This window comes from Myotis lucifugus, unplaced genomic scaffold (genome assembly GCF_000147115.1).
Source record: "Myotis lucifugus unplaced genomic scaffold, Myoluc2.0 scaffold_160, whole genome shotgun sequence".
Lineage (NCBI taxonomy): Eukaryota > Metazoa > Chordata > Mammalia > Chiroptera > Vespertilionidae > Myotis > Myotis lucifugus.
The window spans coordinates 2679499-2698968 of record NW_005871208.1 but is presented as its reverse complement, the minus strand read 5'-3'; the positions used below and the strand labels follow the sequence as shown (position 1 = coordinate 2698968).

General features: G+C 38.8%; 1 protein-coding gene and 1 non-coding gene across 4 annotated transcripts in view; both read left to right on the top strand.

Annotated features, from left to right (window-relative positions):
- Nucleotides 1-19470, top strand: part of CBX5 (chromobox 5) — a 37911-nt gene that overhangs the window by 1978 nt on the left and 16463 nt on the right. The window contains exons 1-2 of one of the 3 annotated variants that reach the window (XM_006095793.3): nt 14341-14405; nt 16745-16923. In XM_006095793.3, the coding sequence (XP_006095855.1) occupies nt 16787-16923 (137 nt within the window). In that variant the 5' untranslated portion in view covers nt 14341-14405; nt 16745-16786. The other 2 variants (XM_006095792.3, XM_006095791.3) reach the window with 2 other exon arrangements.
- LOC111827413 lies at nt 16126-16261 on the top strand. The gene has a single exon (XR_002830967.1).

Genomic DNA, 19470 nt, shown 5'->3' with positions numbered 1-19470 from the left:
AGCTTATAGTGAACAGAGGAGGGATTTCCACGTTCTCTGGCACTTGGAAAAGGACAAACCTATTTCATATTCGGTTATGAACTATTTGTAGGTATGCTAATAATATAGCTGCTTAGTTTATAAAAACTAAAGGACTATAGGTTCAGGATATCTTTCCGTGATTTCTTTAGATTTGAAAAGATTACAATCTTGGTCTACAGGATTTCTCAACCTCAGTACTGTTGACATTTTCTGGTAGGAGGAATGCATCTCACCTCTCCTTACCCCCTTTTGTGTCCATCAAAATGTCTCCAGGCATTGCCAGATGTCTTGGGGGTATTAGAGCAAAATCTCCACCAGTTGAAAACTATTGACCTAAAATGACAAATGCTAGCCCTGGTCCGGGTAGGTCAGTTGGTTGAGCATCCTCCCTCCCTTGCACTGAGGGGTTGGCGTTGATTCTAGGTCAGGGCACATACCCAGGTTGCAGGTTTGATCCCTGGTCCAGGTGTGTATGGGAGGCAAAGGATCGAAGTTTCTCTCTCTCAAATCAATAAAAACATATCCTCAGGCGATTAAAAAAATAAAATTGCAGATGCTAGAGTTGATTTTCTTGTCAAAGTCTTTTACCAATTAGAAATTGAGGGAGAAGATGGGTGAAGTGTTTGGGAAGTGGCCTTTGGTAAATGGATCACTAAATCCCAATGATTATCTCTTCAGATATGATCATTGTTCCATTGGATAAAGGGAAAATTTCATGAAGTTTTTTTTTTTTTTATCATTGATTGCATCTTATGTTTGGCTTCCAAAAGTAATGGCAAATATGTTTTCTAAGGAGGTAGACTTGCTTTAGATGCTGCTTGCATTTCATGTGAGTTAAGCCTCTTTACTGGGATTCTTTTGGATCCGTTTCAAACTTTTTTGACCTTGATCCTCAATAAGAAACACATTTTATTCTGACCCTGTGCATACAATGAAACAATTTTCACTGTACAAATACAAGTGCAAACACTGATATTTTTTGCATCTACAGTACACTTTCATTTTCTTAAAAAGGTAGGTCATTTTCTACTGAACTGATTTCACAGCTGTGTACTGATCTACAGTTTAGAGAAAGAAAAACAACTGATCTATAGAATAGGTAACCAAATTATGCCACCTTAAATTACTCTCTGAGTGAATTCCTCCCATCTCTAGCCCAAGTTACTTAGATTTATAAACAAAATAATCAGTGAACCCTTATTTGATGCTTCTTATATATTTTAATTTGAAAGATTTCAGGATTCGAATAGGAGTTTTTGGTTTACTGTGGTGTGCAAGTAAAAATTGCTTTTCTTATTAAGAATTCTCTTACAGTGTCATAGTTACTAGGTCTGATGAACATTTCTCTGATGGGGAAATTTTAGTGGGTAATTTTTAAAAATAATTTTATGTTATTTATTTTTATTGATTTAAGAGAGAAAGGGAGAGAGAGAAACATCAGTGATGAGAGAGAATCATTGATCAGCTGCTTCCTGCATGCAACCTGGGCATGTGCCCTTGACCGGAATCTAACCTGGGACCCTTCAGTCCGCAGGCCGACACTCTATCCACTGAGCCAAACCGGCTAGGGCAGTGCGTAATTTTTCATTGATGTTCTGAGAGTATCACATTGAAAATTCCAATGTTAGGCCTTTTATTTTTCCCTTGCCTTCAAAAGTTATTTATTTATTTATTTATTTATTTATTTATTTATTTATTTTAGGGAGAGAGAAGAAAATCTAGTTGTTTTTCCCCTTACTTATGCATTTATCAGTTGATGCTTGTATTTGCCCTGACCAGAGATCAAACCCGCAGCATTGGCATATGGGGAGGATGCTCTCACCCAGTGGTTCCCAATGTGGGGCACACGCCCCACAGGGGGGCAATTTGTTTTTTAAGGGGGGCAGTTCGAGAATGAGTTATTAACAGTGAAATTTGTGCATTTCTTGTGGTTCTAGGGGCTTCATATACAGTATATAAGTATATATTGTGACCTATTTATGCATTTCTGTTATGTTTTGAAACTTTATTTGCTATTTTTTCATATCACTTCATATTATTATTTTTTTAAACAATTTCTTAGTGATTTCTTCCTCAATACAACTGTCCTTTTGTTCTTTTATTTTTCTCTTTCATGGATGCCATGTTCTTTGGAAGCTTGTTTAGACCAAGTTAATGACCTTTTAGGCTTCCTCCATGTGAATAGGAGCTCACTTTTTGAATAATAAGAATTATATGGCACGGGGTGGGGGGAGCTCAGGATTTTAGAGTTGCTTAGGTGGGGCATGGCCAAAAAAAAGATGAACCACTGCTCTTACCAATTTAAGCTACCCAGCCAGAGCTTTTTTTCTTGCCTTTGGAGTCCAGAATACAAAGACTTCTGAGGAAGACAAGTACTCTTTGCCTTTATTGAGGTACAGTATTTTATTTAAACACACAGCATGATTTATTTATCTTATTGCCCGTGGTCGGCAAACTCATTAGTCAACAGAGCCAAATATCAACAGTACAACGATTGAAATTTCTTTTGAGAGCCAAATTTTTTAAACTTAAACTATATAGGTAGGTACATTGTTATTAACTTAATTAGGGTACTCCTAAGGCTTAGGAAGAGCCACACTCAAGGGGCCAAAGAGCCGCATGTGGCTCGTGAGCTGCAGTTTGCCGACCACGGGTTAACAACCCCTGGTAAGGCATTTCTTTCCTTTTTTGTTCTTTTACTTGCTCTATTTTTATTTCCATTCACCTTATCTGAAATTGGGCCTAAAGCTGTGCTGTGATTTTAGAAAGTAATAAATTATAGTGTGAAATATCACTTGTAACTGACTCAGTCACTATGGCTGCTATTTACATATTGTTATTCCTGAACTTGGACTCTGGGCTATTATCTTTTTCTCCTGATGTAAATTTTGATTTTCCTTCGCTCCTTATAGAGGATGGCTTTAGCTGATCATTGTACTAATGGGAAGGAGTCCAGGTCATCCTGAGAAGATTTGGCTTGTGCAGAGTCCAAGATGCAGATTTGTTGGATTTCTGTAAGCCACTTGAAGCCACATATTCATTTCTGATGACAACTTTACACTTCTGTTGGCAGAACACCCGCAGTGACAACTGTTGCCTATGTTTAGTCTGTCCAGGAGCTCTACCAGCTAGCATGTTGGGGGGAAGCCTGCACTGTTTTCCTTAGCAGCTGTGTAAATACTAAACCTTTCTGGTTTTGTCTACTCAGATTCTGCCAAAATTTTTGGGTAAATTGCATCCTGTGATTGCCTCAATTTACCCTTTGAAATGAGGGATTAGAGGTTTTAGGCAATCTTTGGGTCACTTAAAGCACATTTCTTTTTTGTATCAGTAATTGGTTTTATATATATTCAGTTTATGATTTTAAAGTTTTTATTTCCCCTGTTTTAATTTAATTTCTTTCTTTCTTTCTTTTTTTTTTTTTTTTTTTTGTCTCCCTGGGTGTTAGTTTCTTGTGGCTGCTGTAACAAATTACCACACACTTAGTGGCTTCAAATAACAGGAACTTATTCTGGAGGCCAGAAATCTGTAATTAAGTGTTGAGCCCCTGTGGAGGCTCTAGGGGAGAGTCCCTTCTTTCCTTTTTCAGCTTCTGGTGATTTTCAGCCTCAGCCTGTGGTCTCATCTCCCTTTGCTCTGTCTTACCATTTTCTTCTGCCTCTTTTACATGGATACATGTGACTGTGTTTAAGGCCCACCTGTATAATCCAAGAGAAATTCTCCTTTCCCATCTTTTAATCACATATAAGGTAATATTCACAGGTTCTAGGGATTAGGACATGGATATCTTTTTTTTGGAGTCATTCAGATCAGTACACTCCGGGTCTCTAACTCCTATCCAGATAAATTTTAGCTAATTCAAGAAAGAAAAGGTTACTTTAAAGCAAATGAGAGAGGCAAATGGGAAAAACGGCTCAGGAAACCTGGGTTCTTATTTCTGCCATTAAGTATTGATATAGTAACCTTGGGTGAGCCATTTGTCCTCTTTTGTCCTTAGTGTCTTTATCTTATACTAGAGGCCTGATGCACGAAATTCTTGCAAGGGGCTCGGCCCCTGCCACCATGGTGGTCGCTGCTGCCTCAGCTTCGTCCCGAAGGATGTCTAGAAGGACGTCTGGTCTAATTAGCATATTACGCTTTTATTATATAGGATGGAAGAATTTGGGTAGGTGATAGCTAATAACCTTCTAGACCTAACACTTCCATGAAGTGACTCCTAAAATGTCCAGGAGTTTGTTTTTGAAGTCAATAATTTTAAATAAAAAACTCATCTAATATTTTGGGTCAATGTAGTTTGGTGGTGTGGTCTTGCCTAGGATTTGAGAGACATAAGATTGAGTTGTTGGCTGGTTGTCAACTCCCTGGGGTATTATTAACACAGGGCAACAAACCTGTACTTGTTAATTGTGTGTGATTTTCTAAAAAGAGAATAGTGGACTAGCTGGGCTGTGGACTTTGTAGTCTGGATTTCCTTTCTAGTAAGAGTAGTTTGTCAAAATTAAACACTGACAGATTTTTCTACCTGAAACTAGGTCATGGGCCTAGTTTTAGAATTTCTCAAATGTAGTCTGATTCTTCAAACTCACTCAGTTCCTGTTGCATTGTGCTTCATTGCTAGGAAGGACACTAGAAATCATGGAATTATTTGCTGAAAGGACTATTTCAAGATCAAGTTTTATAACACATTCATCTATTTCTTCATGGAGAGGAGGAACCAAATTCAAGTATTTTTCTGATTATAATCTACATTTCTTAGAATAAAGCAAATTTATATCTGAGCCAGCAGGCATAATTTAATTATGTTGGAATAAAATGCCCTGTGCTAAAGAGGTCAACCAACAGGTTGGGAACTCTGTCTTAAGTTTGGTTTCTGAGGCAAATACTTGAACTTCATGTGCCTTGTTTCTCATCAGGGCACATGGAGTAAATCAGTAAGACTCACCTCAGATGGAGATGTGGAGTGTAATATACTGCTAATTTGTTCAGTACTTTACAGCAATAAATTATATCAAAGGATCTGATAAAACATAAGCAAACCTTATTTATATGAATAGTTGGAGACAAGCATAGATAAAACTTACAGATAGTTCAGAAAATTCATTAAAGTTATTTTTAACTTCCTCTATCATCAAACGTTTTACCTTCTGTTTCCTGTATATTTTCCAAAGTGTTTTCTTGTTCTTTTTCCATAGCAGCATGAGGTAAGTAAGGGACATAGCTAACACTAGGTTAGATAATAAAGGGATCAATTCATCAAGAGGACATGGCAATCCTAAATTTTGCACAACTAATAATAAAGCTTCAAAATATCCTATATAATAAAAGCCTAATATGCTAAGTGTCTGACTGTTTGACCAGTCACTATGACGTGCACTGACCACTAGGGGGCAGATGCTCTGACCTGTAGGTTAGCTTGTTGCTGGGTTCCCGCTGATCGGGACTGGGTGAGATGGGCCAGACACACCCTGGAGCCCTCCTGGGGTTCCTCCCCAGCCTCGACTGTGCACCCATAGGGTCCCTCGGCCTGGCCTGCACCCTCTCTCGCAATCCAGGATCCCTCGGGGGATGTTGGAGAGCAGGTTTCGGCTCGATCCCTGCAGCCAGGCCAAGGGACCCCACCAGTGCACGATTCCGTGTACTGGGCCTCTAGTATGAAAGAAAAAACAATAGAACCCCCTGAAATATGTATATCTGCAATTGCATACTTCTAAGTAACCCATGGGTCAAAGAAGAGATTACAGAGAAAATTAGAATATATTTTGAACTGAATAAAAACGATAACATGACATATCAAAATTTGTGAGATGTAACTAAGACAGTGCTTAGAAATTTATAGTATTAAGTGCTTCAATTAAAGCAAAAAGGTCAACCTAGCCGGTTTGGCTCAGTGGATAGAGCCTCAGCCTGTGGACTGAAGGGTCTTGGGTTCGATTCCGGTCAAGGGCAAGTACCTCTGTTGTAGGCTCTTCCCTGACTCAGAACCTCGTCAGGGTGTAGGCAGGAGGCAACCAATCGATGTGTTTCTCTCTCATTGATGTTTCTGTCTTTCCCTCTCTCTTCCACTCTCTCTAAAAATCAATAGAAAAATATCTTTAGGTGAGGATTAAAAAAAAAAAAAAAGGAAGAAAGGTCTACAGTTAGTGACCTATTTTTCCGTCTTAAGAACCTAGAAAAAGAAGAGCAAGCCGAAACCGGTTTGGCTCAGTGGATAGAGCGTCGGCCTGCGGACTGAAGGGTCCCAGGTTCGATTCCGGTCAAGGGCATATACCTGGGTTGCGGGCACATCCCCAGTAGGAGATGTGCAGGAGGCAGCTGGTCGATGTTTCTCTCTCATCGATGTTTCTGGCTCTCTGTCTCTCTCCCTTCCTCTCTGTAAAAAATCAATAAAATATATTTAAAAAAAAAAAAGAAAAAGAGCAAATTAAACCCAAAGGAAGCAGTAAGGAATTGAAGTATAAAACAAAAACAGTAGAGAAATTGGGTATTTTGAGAAGGTCAATAAAGTTAATAAACCCAGTCTGATTAGGAAAAAAAAAATATAAATTACTAGTATCAGGAATAAGAGAAGACATATCATTACTGATCCTTCAGACATTAAAACAGTAAGGGAATGTTATGAAAAACTATGTCAGTACATTCAGTGTCTGAGATGAAATGAATCACCTCCTTGAAAGACAAACTACTAAAGCTTACTGCAGAATACAGAACTTCACTAGCCCTATAGAATTTGTAGTTAAACACCTTCCCACAGAGAAAAGTCCAGGTCCAGATGGCTTTACTGGTGAATTTTAAGAGACACGGAAGAAATATCAATTCTACACAATGTCTTCAGGAAAATGTAAGAGGAGGGAACACTTACCAAAGCATTTGTTATTTTTAACTTCATCTGTTATCAGACATTTAAATTCTTTTGCTTTACATTTTTTTTTTTTTTTTAAATATTTTTTATTGATTTTTTACAGAGAGGAAGGGAGAGGGATAGAGAGTTAGAAACATCGATCAGCTGCCTCCTGCACGCCCCCTACTGGGGATGTGCCCGCAATTCTACACAATGTCTTCAGGAAAATGTAAGAGGAGGGAACACTTACCAAAGCATTTGTTATTTTTAACTTCATCTGTTATCAGACATTTAAATTCTTTTGCTTTACATTTTTGAAGTGTTTTCTAGTTTTATTTTTCTCACAAAGCAGACCTATGAGATAAGTAGAGCAAATAACTAATATCCTTAAGGTTAAGCGAACTGTTCAGTTCAACCTTTCAGTGATTTAGTTGGAATAGGACCCACATCTTATTCCTAGTCCTGATATTTAAAAAAATATGTTTTTATTGATTTTAGAGAGAGAAGAAAGGAAAGGGAGAGAGAGAAAGATACATACAGACTGACCCAGGGTCAAGCAGGTGACTTTTTGGTGCACAGGATGACTTTCAATCAAGTGAGCACACCAGCCAGGGCCCTACCTCTAATCTTACCATTGTTAACAAGTTACCTCTTTAGTAGTTTTTTTATAACAACCTTTGGAGACAGGCTAACCACTGACTTAAACAAGGGTAAACTATTAGAATCCTCAGCCATTGAGTTGAAGACTGGGCTAGACTCTTAATAAGCCCTCAATAAATATCCCATAACCAAGCAAACAATTTTAGAGCAAGGATCAGAATTACTATGTTAATCATCCCTTTAGGATTTGAGTCAGGATTGTAGTTGGAAGCTGGACAAAAAGAGAGTTAGGAACATCTTATTTGTCTTAAGTAACACATCAGAATACTCGGTGGAAGAGCTGGGTGGTCTGAGATTGGCCATCCCTGTAGTCGTTTATCTGATGGTGGCCTGCCTTTGCATTTAACTATCAATATATCTGAGGTGTAGAGCACACTTTTATGATATTGTGGCATAGTAACTCATACTTAAATGTCAATATAGATACTTGCAAAGACCTACAAGGTTCAATAATTTCTGGTGTGGGTTTGTTTCTCCTGTCATCACCCATTATGTATTTTTTTATAGCTTTTAAATTGCCACAGAGAGAAATTGGTCAAGATCATAATAGATGGCCAAGGAGCTGCCAAGGATTCTATTGTATGGGATGGGGAAAAGTTCAATACTGGCTTGATTTTATTTATCTAAATTGTAGGCTGTGACTTCAATATAATTCATGTTGCAAATATACAAGGTAACGGCAAAGCACAAAATTATCCCATATGTTGAATGAATGCTCTCTTTTACTCCCTGAAATTTTATAGTCTGAGATATCTTTCTTATTCCAATTATATGAAACCTCCCTTTTTTGTTAGCATGTATTAATCAGATTTTAGCATATTGATTTAAATTCTAATACCATCTCAACAGTTGAAATAGAGGTATTTTAGAAATTTTAGTTATGGTTATACAAATTAATTTTTATATCTCTTGAATGTCTTCACTAAACTTAGATTATGAGAGAATATAAATTGTCTGACATAGTAGAAACTCTTCCTTAAAATGAGGATTTGTTTAAAATGACCTGAAAGGGCCTTTTTACCCTTAAGCTGCTGAATTCTAAAATCTATACAAATGAGAGCGGTAAGTACCAAGCCTTAATTTTATGGCTGTTTGAAAAATGCTTTATGATCATAATTTTATTTGGGGGTGGACTCTTTAGTTCTCTCTTAACCCTTCCATATTTTGTGAACATGTTCTGCTATAAGATTCATGGTAATGTACTCAAACATGGCTATTACTCATTTTTCTTAAGACTTGTTTATGATGAAATCTCCAGGTTCTTTACAAAAGATAACAGGATCTAGTTCATGCATCATCACATTTAATTAAGAGAGGGTAGGTGTGAGATTTAACACCCACCTGAGGCCATAGTGCTTTGAGATGAGTTCAGTATATTCCAAGGATAGAGTTGTTGGAAAGTACCATCTGGAAGACATTTGCCCATAGTGCTGCTGAATTCTACCTTCTCATAAATCTTGGTATCTAACCTCTTGCTTTGTGATGGTTTAAGTGCACCCTAACTGAATTTAACAAAGATTGACATTTGAGAGAAGAAATTCAGTAGATTTTAATAAAGGAAAGAAACAAATCCCATATAAAATTTTTATTTTGTGGGAATGTGATCTGATAATGAGATATCAAGAATTTGTGTGCTACTGCTAAATATACCAGTGAACCAGACTTACAACTCAAACAGTTTTGACATTGCTGTAGTACATACTCATTTATATTTTTTAATGGTACTCAGATTTTGGAGGACAGGGCAGCCAAATAGAATTTATAAGCAGTCTTTATCTCCATTTGTGATGTATATGTTTTAATCTGAAAGAAAAAGGCCCTTTATTCCCTTACTCAGTGGAACATGATGCTTGGATAATCAACAAGCAGAATGCTTGGCCTCAGAATCATTCTGTGACTTGTTGAAGCAGTGCCTTGGCCTGATTTTAAAGGATCGCAAACTGGACCTGTGCTAGCCAAAGGGAGAACATTTCCTCCTACACTCTCTATTAATAAAGTTTGTGTTGTCTATATGTGACTTGTTAATGATAGGGGTGTTAATGACGACAGTTAATCTTTTCTCAACTCTTTTCTAATCCAGTCTCTTAAAAAGCTTTTAACTCCTTTTGAATTGGGAACTCAGGGGCTTTTGGTGGAGGTGGAATGGTAGTTATCAGCCCATTTAACAAAATCTGAGATCACCAGGACAGCTGTAATGTGCATCTATATGCTGTGTTTTTGTCAAAATGCCACATAGCTGATACTTTGGAAATCATAAATCTAGTGGAAGGAAACATCTTTATAGAGGGTATTTTAGTTTTATGCAGTATGTGTTACAAACCTAAAACCACTTGTACTTATAGGTCCTAAAGAGCAAAGAACATGACCCGATTAAAATAGTTTTATAAATTTGGTTTCTTTTCATCTGTTTTGTCACAATAAGACTGGATAGAGGACGCTTTGAAGACAAATTGTAGCTGACAATATAATCTTTACCTAGGCCACTAGTCTTCCCCAAGGGCCTTAGAGGGGAAATGGGAATTTCTTAAGGCTGGGCCTAGTAAAGTCACCCATCAGTGGCATATTTAATTAATACATATGAGAGGGAGCTTTGCATATGCCCTCAACCTACTCTACTCTTTAGAATGGCTTTTTTTTTTTCCTGGAGGATTTTGCCTTATTAGACTTACAGAATTTATATTGAAACTCTAAAATGAAGAGAGAGAGCTCAATGATTATACATTTTAACATTTGATCTGACTACCACCATCAAATAGTTAAGTGAGTAGTTCAGTGAGGCAACTTACCAGTGCTTTTTCTTTTTCTTCTTCTAATTTTTTAAAAAAATATATATATATTTTGATTTCAGAGAGGAAGGGAGAGGGAGAGAGAGAGAGAGAAACATCAATGAGAGAGAATCACTGATCAGCTGCCTCCTGCATACCCCCTACTGGGCATTGAGCCTACAACCTGGGCATGTGCACTTGACCAGAATCGAACCTGGGACCCTTCAGTCCGCAGGCCGATGCTGTATCCACTGAGCCAAACCGGCAAGGGCACCAGTGATTTTTCATAACTTTTTAAATAATACACAAAAAGCCTAGAGAAAGATTTAGAATTATTATATATATATATATTTCTTTGCTTGTAAGTAATGATGAAAATAAAATTTGCTACACCAAGCTCTAAGAAAAGCCGCCAAAACAGGTAGTGTTGAAGAGGGACTAGAGGAGAGCCTGAATTAATACAGAGCAGACCCATATCAGAGACCCAATGTGGGTGGTTCTGTGGTTTCAGGATTGATTGGTTAATGCAAATGTTAACCATTATCTGTTCTGGATTTCCCTAGCTTTCCTCTTTAATTTCTGGGGGTTGGCAGCTTTAACACATTTTTTCTTTTATCCTGGTAATGTGTGGGGTTTTTTGTTTCCTCTCTTTCTGCCTCACTTCCTCACTCCCCAACCCGAGTGCCCCCTTTTTTCCCCTGGAAGATTCATCTGTTAAAAATGTCTTCTGTTATCAATTTGGAATGTGGATTCTGACTGTGCCTGACTTTAGTGCTCTTTGATGTTTTTCCAAGGCTGACTCTCACTAGATCCCTGGTTTAGGTGTCTTTTCCCTGACACCGAGAGGCCTGTAAGGTGAATTTGCCTTGTATCATTGATATAAAGGGTTGGTGGGGCCTGCTCTTTTCTTGTATCCTTATGGGCAGTTAAGTTGCCGGAGTCTGTCTATAGATGTTGATATCTTTAACAGAGAGTTCCTGCGTATATTCAAGAAAGGGTCTGTGAGAACTGTTATGCCTGAAAGACTAGAAATTTGAGAAGCTACTCACCCCTTCCCATGGAGATTTCCACAAGGATAAGGTTGCATTCAGAGGCTTATCCTCTCTTCCTCCTGCGTAGTATTGGGGTTCTACTATAATCACTCCATCATCCTGCCAGCCATGTCTCATTTCTCATACTGGAACGCTCCCTCCTCCCAAGCTCAGCTTGAACCACCAGTCCTGATGCTTTATCTGGTCCAGGCTCTAGCCCTTAAATTGTCTGTCTGGCTTTGTGTTTCATTTGACCCTAATACACTGGGTCGCACTGTCTAAAGGAGAATTATGTCCCCTCCGATGTCAGGGTGCATTTCTCATTTCTTACTGCTGCTCCTGAGCAGATCTGTAACTTCAAGGTTAAGATAAGACACATTCCATCAGAACTATGTCGTCATCCTTGCCAGCTTCTGATCTGTGACTGTCCAGGAGATTTACAAGACAATTGCATGCCATTCTTTACAGAATATTATGGTTGGACTCTGACTCCTGGCATCAGGCCCAATTTGATTTGTCAGCTGTTACAAAACCCATTTCCCAAAGAATAAGGGACTTCAGCAGTGTGCCCTTTAGGCAGGTCTTAAGAGTGGGAAGGAGGAAATTGATCTGGCTCTTTAGTCCTTGCTATTTTAGCGAGAAGGGTGGACTCCAGAATATTTTTGTCCCTTTCCTCCTTGAATTCACTTGTTTTTCCCCTGAAAGGATAGTGTTGCTAAAGTGTTAATCTTCTTTCCTGTCCTTTATCCCTTCACAGAATTACTATTTAGTCTTTTCATTCTGCCATCTCCTTTGCTTTTTTGAGTTTTAGAGCATAAGAATAAGTATTTTACCCTTGAGAGAGAACATACCTATCTATTCTCTGAAGGTTTATTAGTTTACCATTGCCTAATTAACAGGGACACTGTTCCTCCTTTCTTGCTGTCTAACATGTTGAGCTGCAGGAGTTACTGCATATGTGATATGGTTTAATGGCTTAGGAATTTGGAAGGTCATATTTCCTGCTGCTGTTGTATTCGGCCCTATAATATTTTTACAAAAGCTTCTCTTTAGGGGACTGAACAGCTCTTTGGTTTCAACATAAGCTCACTCTTTCCCTAGGAGGTAGGTGGTGGGGATTTATTTGGCCCATTTTAGTGATTCTGGGATTAGATTGAAAATTTATTTACTCAAGATCACACTTGGCAAGTTAATCACAGAATCAGAACACTGATCTAATTCCTTGGCATTATTTTCATATACCAGTTAAACAAAAAAAATTTAGTTTCCACTAAAGCAAGTCTTTTTTTTTTTTTTTTTTTTAATGGGTTTATCTTGCCATTGCTAGCAAAAAAAAAAAAAGACTGGTCTTGGGGCCTGGTGTCTAAACCACCAGAAGCATGGCTAGGTAGGAGAGACTACATGCCTGTTGTCCTAGAGTTTTGCAAGCGTTTTTATACATCAGGGAGGAGAAAGATGTAATTGTTCTGAGGATTTACGTTAGTTTTAGACAAAGGGGAAGGGAGAAGGTGAAACAGGACCGGTTCTGGGATGGCACAAGTAGAGTCCTTAAGGAAGAAATGTCTCCTCTTGTGATTAGCTGTGGGCAGTAGATTGGAAAATTCATGTGTAAATAAGATGCGAAGTCTCCTGGGATTCTGTTGCACCTGGCTTTTCCCTTTTGGATAATCACAGAAATAGCCACCTGGAAATTAATACTAAATTCCAACGGATACATAGGAAATGTGAGAAGTTTTTTCTCAGACTTGGTCCACAGCTATTACCAGACTATTGTTCTCTTTCTCTCACTCTGGTTGCTGTAATTTTAATTTAGAACATCTTGGAATATTTTTCTTCTCATCCCTTAGCTGCAAAGTTAAAGTTAGGAAAAGTTAAAAAAAGCAACTTTTACTCAGATATCATGATGGATTCATTCAAAGTTGAGAAAATCTGTAGTTGAAGACTTGTCTGCTTTGCTGCCATACCCTATAATTTCTTCTGTTTGATAACCAAAATAATCACCATTCTCTGCTTTTTCCTCAGGTTGATTTTTTTTGTGTGTCCCTTTTTTATTACTGGCCTACGGCAGCCACTTCTAGCTCTAAAGACAAGTATCTATAAAGCAGAGCAGGGTTTTGGAGCTCTCTAAAATGTTCTTTAGGACCAGGAGAAATGCAAATTTATGGGACTGCAGGTTTCTAGGTATTTTTTCTTTGTCTCAGTCCTTCTTTTCTCAAGTATAGGGACTATTGATATCTATATAATTTTTAGTTATATATATTTTGGATGGGTAGTAATTATTTTAAAATTTTCTATGTAACATTACAAGAACAACTAGTGAGAAGCCGTTTTAATAGTAATGGTTGGGGTTGGACTGCTCTCCCCTACGCTTTTTGTTTTTGTTTTTTATTGGTTTGTTTTTTCTCCCCCCCCCCCCACGCTTTTTTAAAAGTACTTAAGGATTAAGTATTTTTTTTTTCTATCTATAATTTCAGTTGAAAAGTTCTTCGGTAGTGCTTCAAGGCTCTGGGTTCTTTTTCTGTATCTGGTAATCTCTTAAAGAAGGACAGTTATATCGTATCCCAAATACTCTCCAAGCAATTTTAATTAACTGTTCAGTGACAGATGGTAGAAGAGGCCCTGTGTAAAGTGCTTCTGGTGGGCTGGATTAGGGGATGGGTGGTTTGCACTGATTCTGTTGTAGAGGAACCTAGCCTTTCCCTTCCCCCTTCCAGTTGAGCTATAATCCTGTTGGATGATCTTAAAATGCTATTGATTAATTTCCAGTGGTTTTAGGAATAAGCACAAGTTTTGGATTTAAAACCCAAGAACCAATTCCCTTGAGCTCTTGAGGCCAAGGTAGGTACCTTCCAACTTCTTCGCCCAGTCTTCACTGAAAAGGAAAGTTAAGGCTTTTAACTTTTCAGTTTGCCTCTCCCCCTCTTAGTCTAGTACTGCTGCCAGTTGCCATGGCAACGGACTGGGACAGCTGCGCAGTGGCGCCCAGGCAGCTGGGTGGGGGCGGGGGAGCTGCCTGCCCGCCAAGCCCCAGATCTGGGAGGGGAGGCCCTCCTGTTAGCCCAGAGGGAAAGAAAGAAGTGGGGCGATCCGGTAGGTAAAGGAGAGAACCCCCCTTCATCTGCTCCCTTTGGGGAGCCCCTTCTGCATGAATTTGTAAAGGGAGATTTTCCCCTTTTCTCCCTCAAACTGAAGAACACATGTAAATCCTTGTTTTTCCTCGTGAGGCTGGGGAGGCCATGGCCACAATGCTTAACTGCATGCATCTAACCCAGGGCTGGTTTTAACCCCAGCGCTCTGAACTAAACTGCTCAGCTCCCGGAAATTCCAAGGTGAGTGGGGGTGGGGTGGGGTGCTCTCCCTGGAATATGACATTTCCTGTCTCTGGTGAGGTCGGAGGCTATTTTAATTTTAAATAAATCAAATCAGATATTTTTTTTCTTGAAGCTGAAAAATTATTCTGAAGCCCCATACTTACATTCTCCCGTCCACCTCCTCTTCCAAATAAAGTATTTTAATGAAAGCTTAGTTTTATTACAGGGCAGTAATGGGTACAGACAGTTTTTTTGGTGGGCAGACCTATTGCTAGCAAGTTCTGAAGATACGGTGTCCAACTATTTACTCTTGGAATAATTCCTTAAATTTTGCTATTTGAAGTAAATTAAATGCAACTTTTTATGCTACTTGGCCTGAACAAAATTCTGAGATTAGTAGTGACCTTCCCTAATTCTGGGAATGGTCTGGTCAAGATGGAAATATTTTTATAGAGATTGCTGAAACAAATCTTTAAAGATAAATATGGAGTTCAGCTAAGAAAACAATTCCTGCTAATTTATAATCCAGACTGTAGGCACCATTTAACATGGTTAAAGAAGTATTCTTAAAAATGATTATGGTAACAACGTGGGAATTTAAAAAAACTAGATTCTCTGTTGAGTACCCCCTGGTTGTGCATATTTCTGAGCTTAACTCAATTTCCATTTGTGTTGCCTTCAGCTTTCCTTGGGCCAATGAATGGTTCCTCTGTGTTTTGAGGCTTCATGTTGATGTGAGTCTGGGGCCAGACTTCTCTTTCCTCCTCCTCTTTCTTTGGCCTGAAGCCAACTCAAGTTCAGAGGCGAGGTACCTCCTTAACTATTTGTATTAGTTGAGCGTTGAGAATTACTGAGCAATCCAATGACTAATTTTGATTTTTAGGACAAAATTTTTTTTCTCCTCCCTGCCTCCCTCCCATCCCCAAATGAAAAAGGAGGCTCAGTGTGTTTGAGATGTCTTGCTATTGTGAGCTGATGGATGCCCTGAAGAGACAAGCTCAATTTGTTTAAGGGAAATGTACCGAGTCACTGAAAATGTGGTAAAAGATGCCTGTGCAGGCCTTTTTTTTGTGCTGCTAAGAGACTGACCAGTCAAGATGCTCAGAGCAGAAAGTTACATTTTGGTGGCTTTTCTTTTTTCAGTTTTATAAAGAACCTTATTTACTATAGAGGGAAAGGTTCTATCTATCATGATTCTTTTAACTGCAGGTTTTCCACATTTCTATTTTAGTTTCTGGCTTGTAAACAATTACAGTAGTAGCCAGGAGAGACATATCACACTACTTGACTTTAGGAATCTGAAATTAGAGGAGTTAGGCAGTTGTGCCATCTAATTTTGGTCCTGTTGGTTAAAGAGAAAGTTGTGGTTGGGAAAATGGGGATAGACCCATTTTTCATTAAATTCTTAGGATTCATATGTAGAATGTTTCAAGGCCTGAGAGAAGGGTACCTGGCAGTTGTGTTATACCCTTTGTATCTTATCAAGAAGAGACAGAAACTTGTCCTGGCCTATGCTTTCTCTGCTCCCCTGTGCTCAGTTGTAATGGGAGTGTAGCACAACGCACAGCAGGTCTCTCTCAGTTTAGGAGGGCCTCCCTGAGGATAGGGCTGGCTTTTAAAGGATGAGAAACCTGGCTGGGTAACGCAGTAGGTGGAGCATTGTCCTGTGCACCAAAAATATTTCAGGCTCGATTCCCAGTCAGGGCACATACCTAGGTTGTGGGTTTGATCCCTGGGCAGGGTACAGGAAACAATCAAATATTGATGTTTTGGTTTTTTAAAATGTTTTTATTGATTTCAGAGAGAGGAAGGGAGAAGAAGAGTGATATAGAAACATCAATGATGAGAGAGAATCCTTGATCAGCTGCTTCCTCCAGGCCCCCTACTGGGGATCGAGCCTGCAACCCTGAGCATGTGTCCTAATGGGGAATCGAACTGTGACCTCCTGGTTCATGGGTCGGCACTTAACAACTGAGCCACACTGGCCTGGCAACTAGTTGTTGTTTCTCTCTCTCTCTAAAATCAATAAACATATCCTCAGGTGAGGATTTTAAAAAAGAAGAGACAAATTTTAACTCCTCACATGGATTCTGACCATTATGTCCTTCCCATTTGCAGGAACCTAGTGGCCTTAGTCCTTCAGGTGGAACAGCGTGCGACATGGGAAAGAAAACCAAGCGAACAGCTGACAGTTCTTCTTCAGAGGATGAGGAGGAATACGTCGTGGAGAAGGTGCTAGATAGGCGTGTGGTTAAGGGGCAAGTGGAATATCTACTGAAGTGGAAAGGCTTTTCTGAGTAAGTGCCTTCTCTTAGGCCTTAGGACTCTGCGGAGGTAGACACCTTTGATTTATTTCCCCATGAACCACCACCATTTTGTCTTTTTCTTTCCCCACCTGCACTCCTTTCCTAAGAGTCAGAAGACGCAGCAATAAACTAAACAAAGTCTTCCCCTTCTTTGGAGCTGGTATTCTAATGATAATGCTTTTGAGAGGCAGTGTAATGAATTGGTTAGGAACATGGACTTGGGAGCCAGGATGCCTGGGTTCAGATTCTTATGCCACCACTTACGATGATGTGAGCTGGGTGACCTTGGTTAAGTTCCTTAATCTTTTTTTTTTCTTCTCAGTAAAATAGGGATAAGAAATAATACTTGTAATAGAGATGTTGGGTAGATATACCGAGCCTGACACATAAGTAGAAACTGTTACTTTTACTATTCTTTTGGATATAACTAAGCTAAAATACATACGTTGAAGAAGATGATAAAGAAATAGTCATCATCATGGATTCTATAGCCCATAGCTTTCCAAAATGATCCCTGGATCTCAGAACTGCCCTAAAATGAAGCTCCTTCCTTCCTTCCTTCCTTCCTTCCTTCCTTCCTTCCTTCCTTCCTTCCTTCCTTCCTGTTCTATTGTTACTTGATTTTTAAAAATTGATTTTAGAGAGAGAAAGGGGGGGGCACCGATTTGTTATTCTACTTATTTATTTGTTATTCTACTTATTTATGCATTCATTGGTTGACTTTTGTATGTGCCTTAACTGGGGATTACACCTATAACCTTGGCATATTGGGATGGTGCTCTAACCAACTGAGCTAAAGCACTTATCACAATGATACTTAAATATGAGGCCACAGTCCCGTGGATTGTCCCCTCACCATACCCCCTGCTCCCAAGTATTTATTTTTGAAATTTTCAGATGTACAGTGAGGTCAAAGAAATTGAGTGAACACTCAGATACATAACATCTAGTTTCTATAACATTTTTTATAAAGTTGTGGTTTTTTTTTATTGATTTCAGAGAGGAAGGGAGAGGGAGAGAGAGATAGAAACATCAATGATGAGATAGAATCATTGATCGGCTGCCTCCTGCATGGCCCCCCACTGGGGATTGAGCCCACAACCTGGGCATGTGCCCTGACCAGAATAGAACCTGGGACCCTTCGGTCCGCAGGCCGACGCTCTATCCACTGAGCCAAACCAGTCAGGGCAACTACAATAAACATTTTAATGTAACCTATCCATCTATTCCTTTACCTATCATTCTACTTTTTAAAAATACCCATTTGCCCAGTCAGCATGGCTCAGTGGTTGAGTGCCAACCTATGAACCAGGAGGTCATGGTTTGGGGCACATGCCCAGGTTGCAGGCTCAATCCCCAGTGGGAGGCGTGGAGAGGCAGCCGATTGATGGTTATTCTCATCATTGATGTTTCTATCTCTCTCTCCCTTTCCCTTCCTCTCTGAAATCAATAAAAATATATTTAAAAAAAAAAAATACCCAGTTAAAAACCTTCTTTTTAAGTCAGCTTTAAGGATGATACTAAAGTGATGGCCAGAATGCCTGTTAGGCAGTAACTGGTTTTATGCTGAAGTACTAAAGTAGGTTATTATTTTCTTTGGAATAAATAGAACTAGATACATTGAAGCATAGAAGTAGTAGCTTGAAAGGTGAAATATGTGAAGCTAGTAATCATTAGGCATTTTGCCTCAATTGCTGGTTAATTTTTTTCTCAGGATGACTGATAACAAAGAATAGATTTCTCAGAACTCCAGTGAACTGATAGGACATGGTTTAGGCTCCTTAGTGTGGTAATATCCAGTAGAAATATAATGCAAACCACATGTATAATTTTAAATATTTTGGTGGCCACATAAAAGAAAAGTGAAATTAATTTTAATAATATACTAGTATTTTATTTAATACAACATACTAAAATGCTATTTCAACAATAATTAATTTTAAAATTGTTGAGATGTTTTACATTATTCATATGAAGTCTTCAAAATCTGATGTATATTTTACATTTTATAGCACATAGTTCAGATTAGTCACGTTTCAAGTGCTCAGGAGTCACATGTGACTAGTAGCTACCATATTTGAACATCACAGCTTTAAAGTGTAAGGCTTAAGTATACTAAAAGATTCAATGTTTTGACGTATCTTTGGACAAAGGTATGAATCAGGAGCCTTTGGAACATAAGGTTATTTCATTACATGAATCAAATTTTCTTATCTTGAGCACTGTTTTAAGTGGGATAGTTTGTGCATTATAGGATGCTTAGCATCTCTATCACATAGAGCGCTATAAAGGTAGGTAACACAACAATCAGAATATACCCTTCGTATTTCTAAAGAAAGATAGAAAAGGAAAAGACAGATTAAGCATTTGTCAGAAATGCCCAGGATTTTATTAAAGACTGGAATGTTGCCCCTTCAGCATTGTCTACAACTAAATACCTACTGCTTGCGAGGCAGTGGTCAGATTCTTCCTTGGTTGATGTAGAAACAGCATTATCAATATGGTAGGAAAAGGGATGATCCCATTATAGGACTGGCC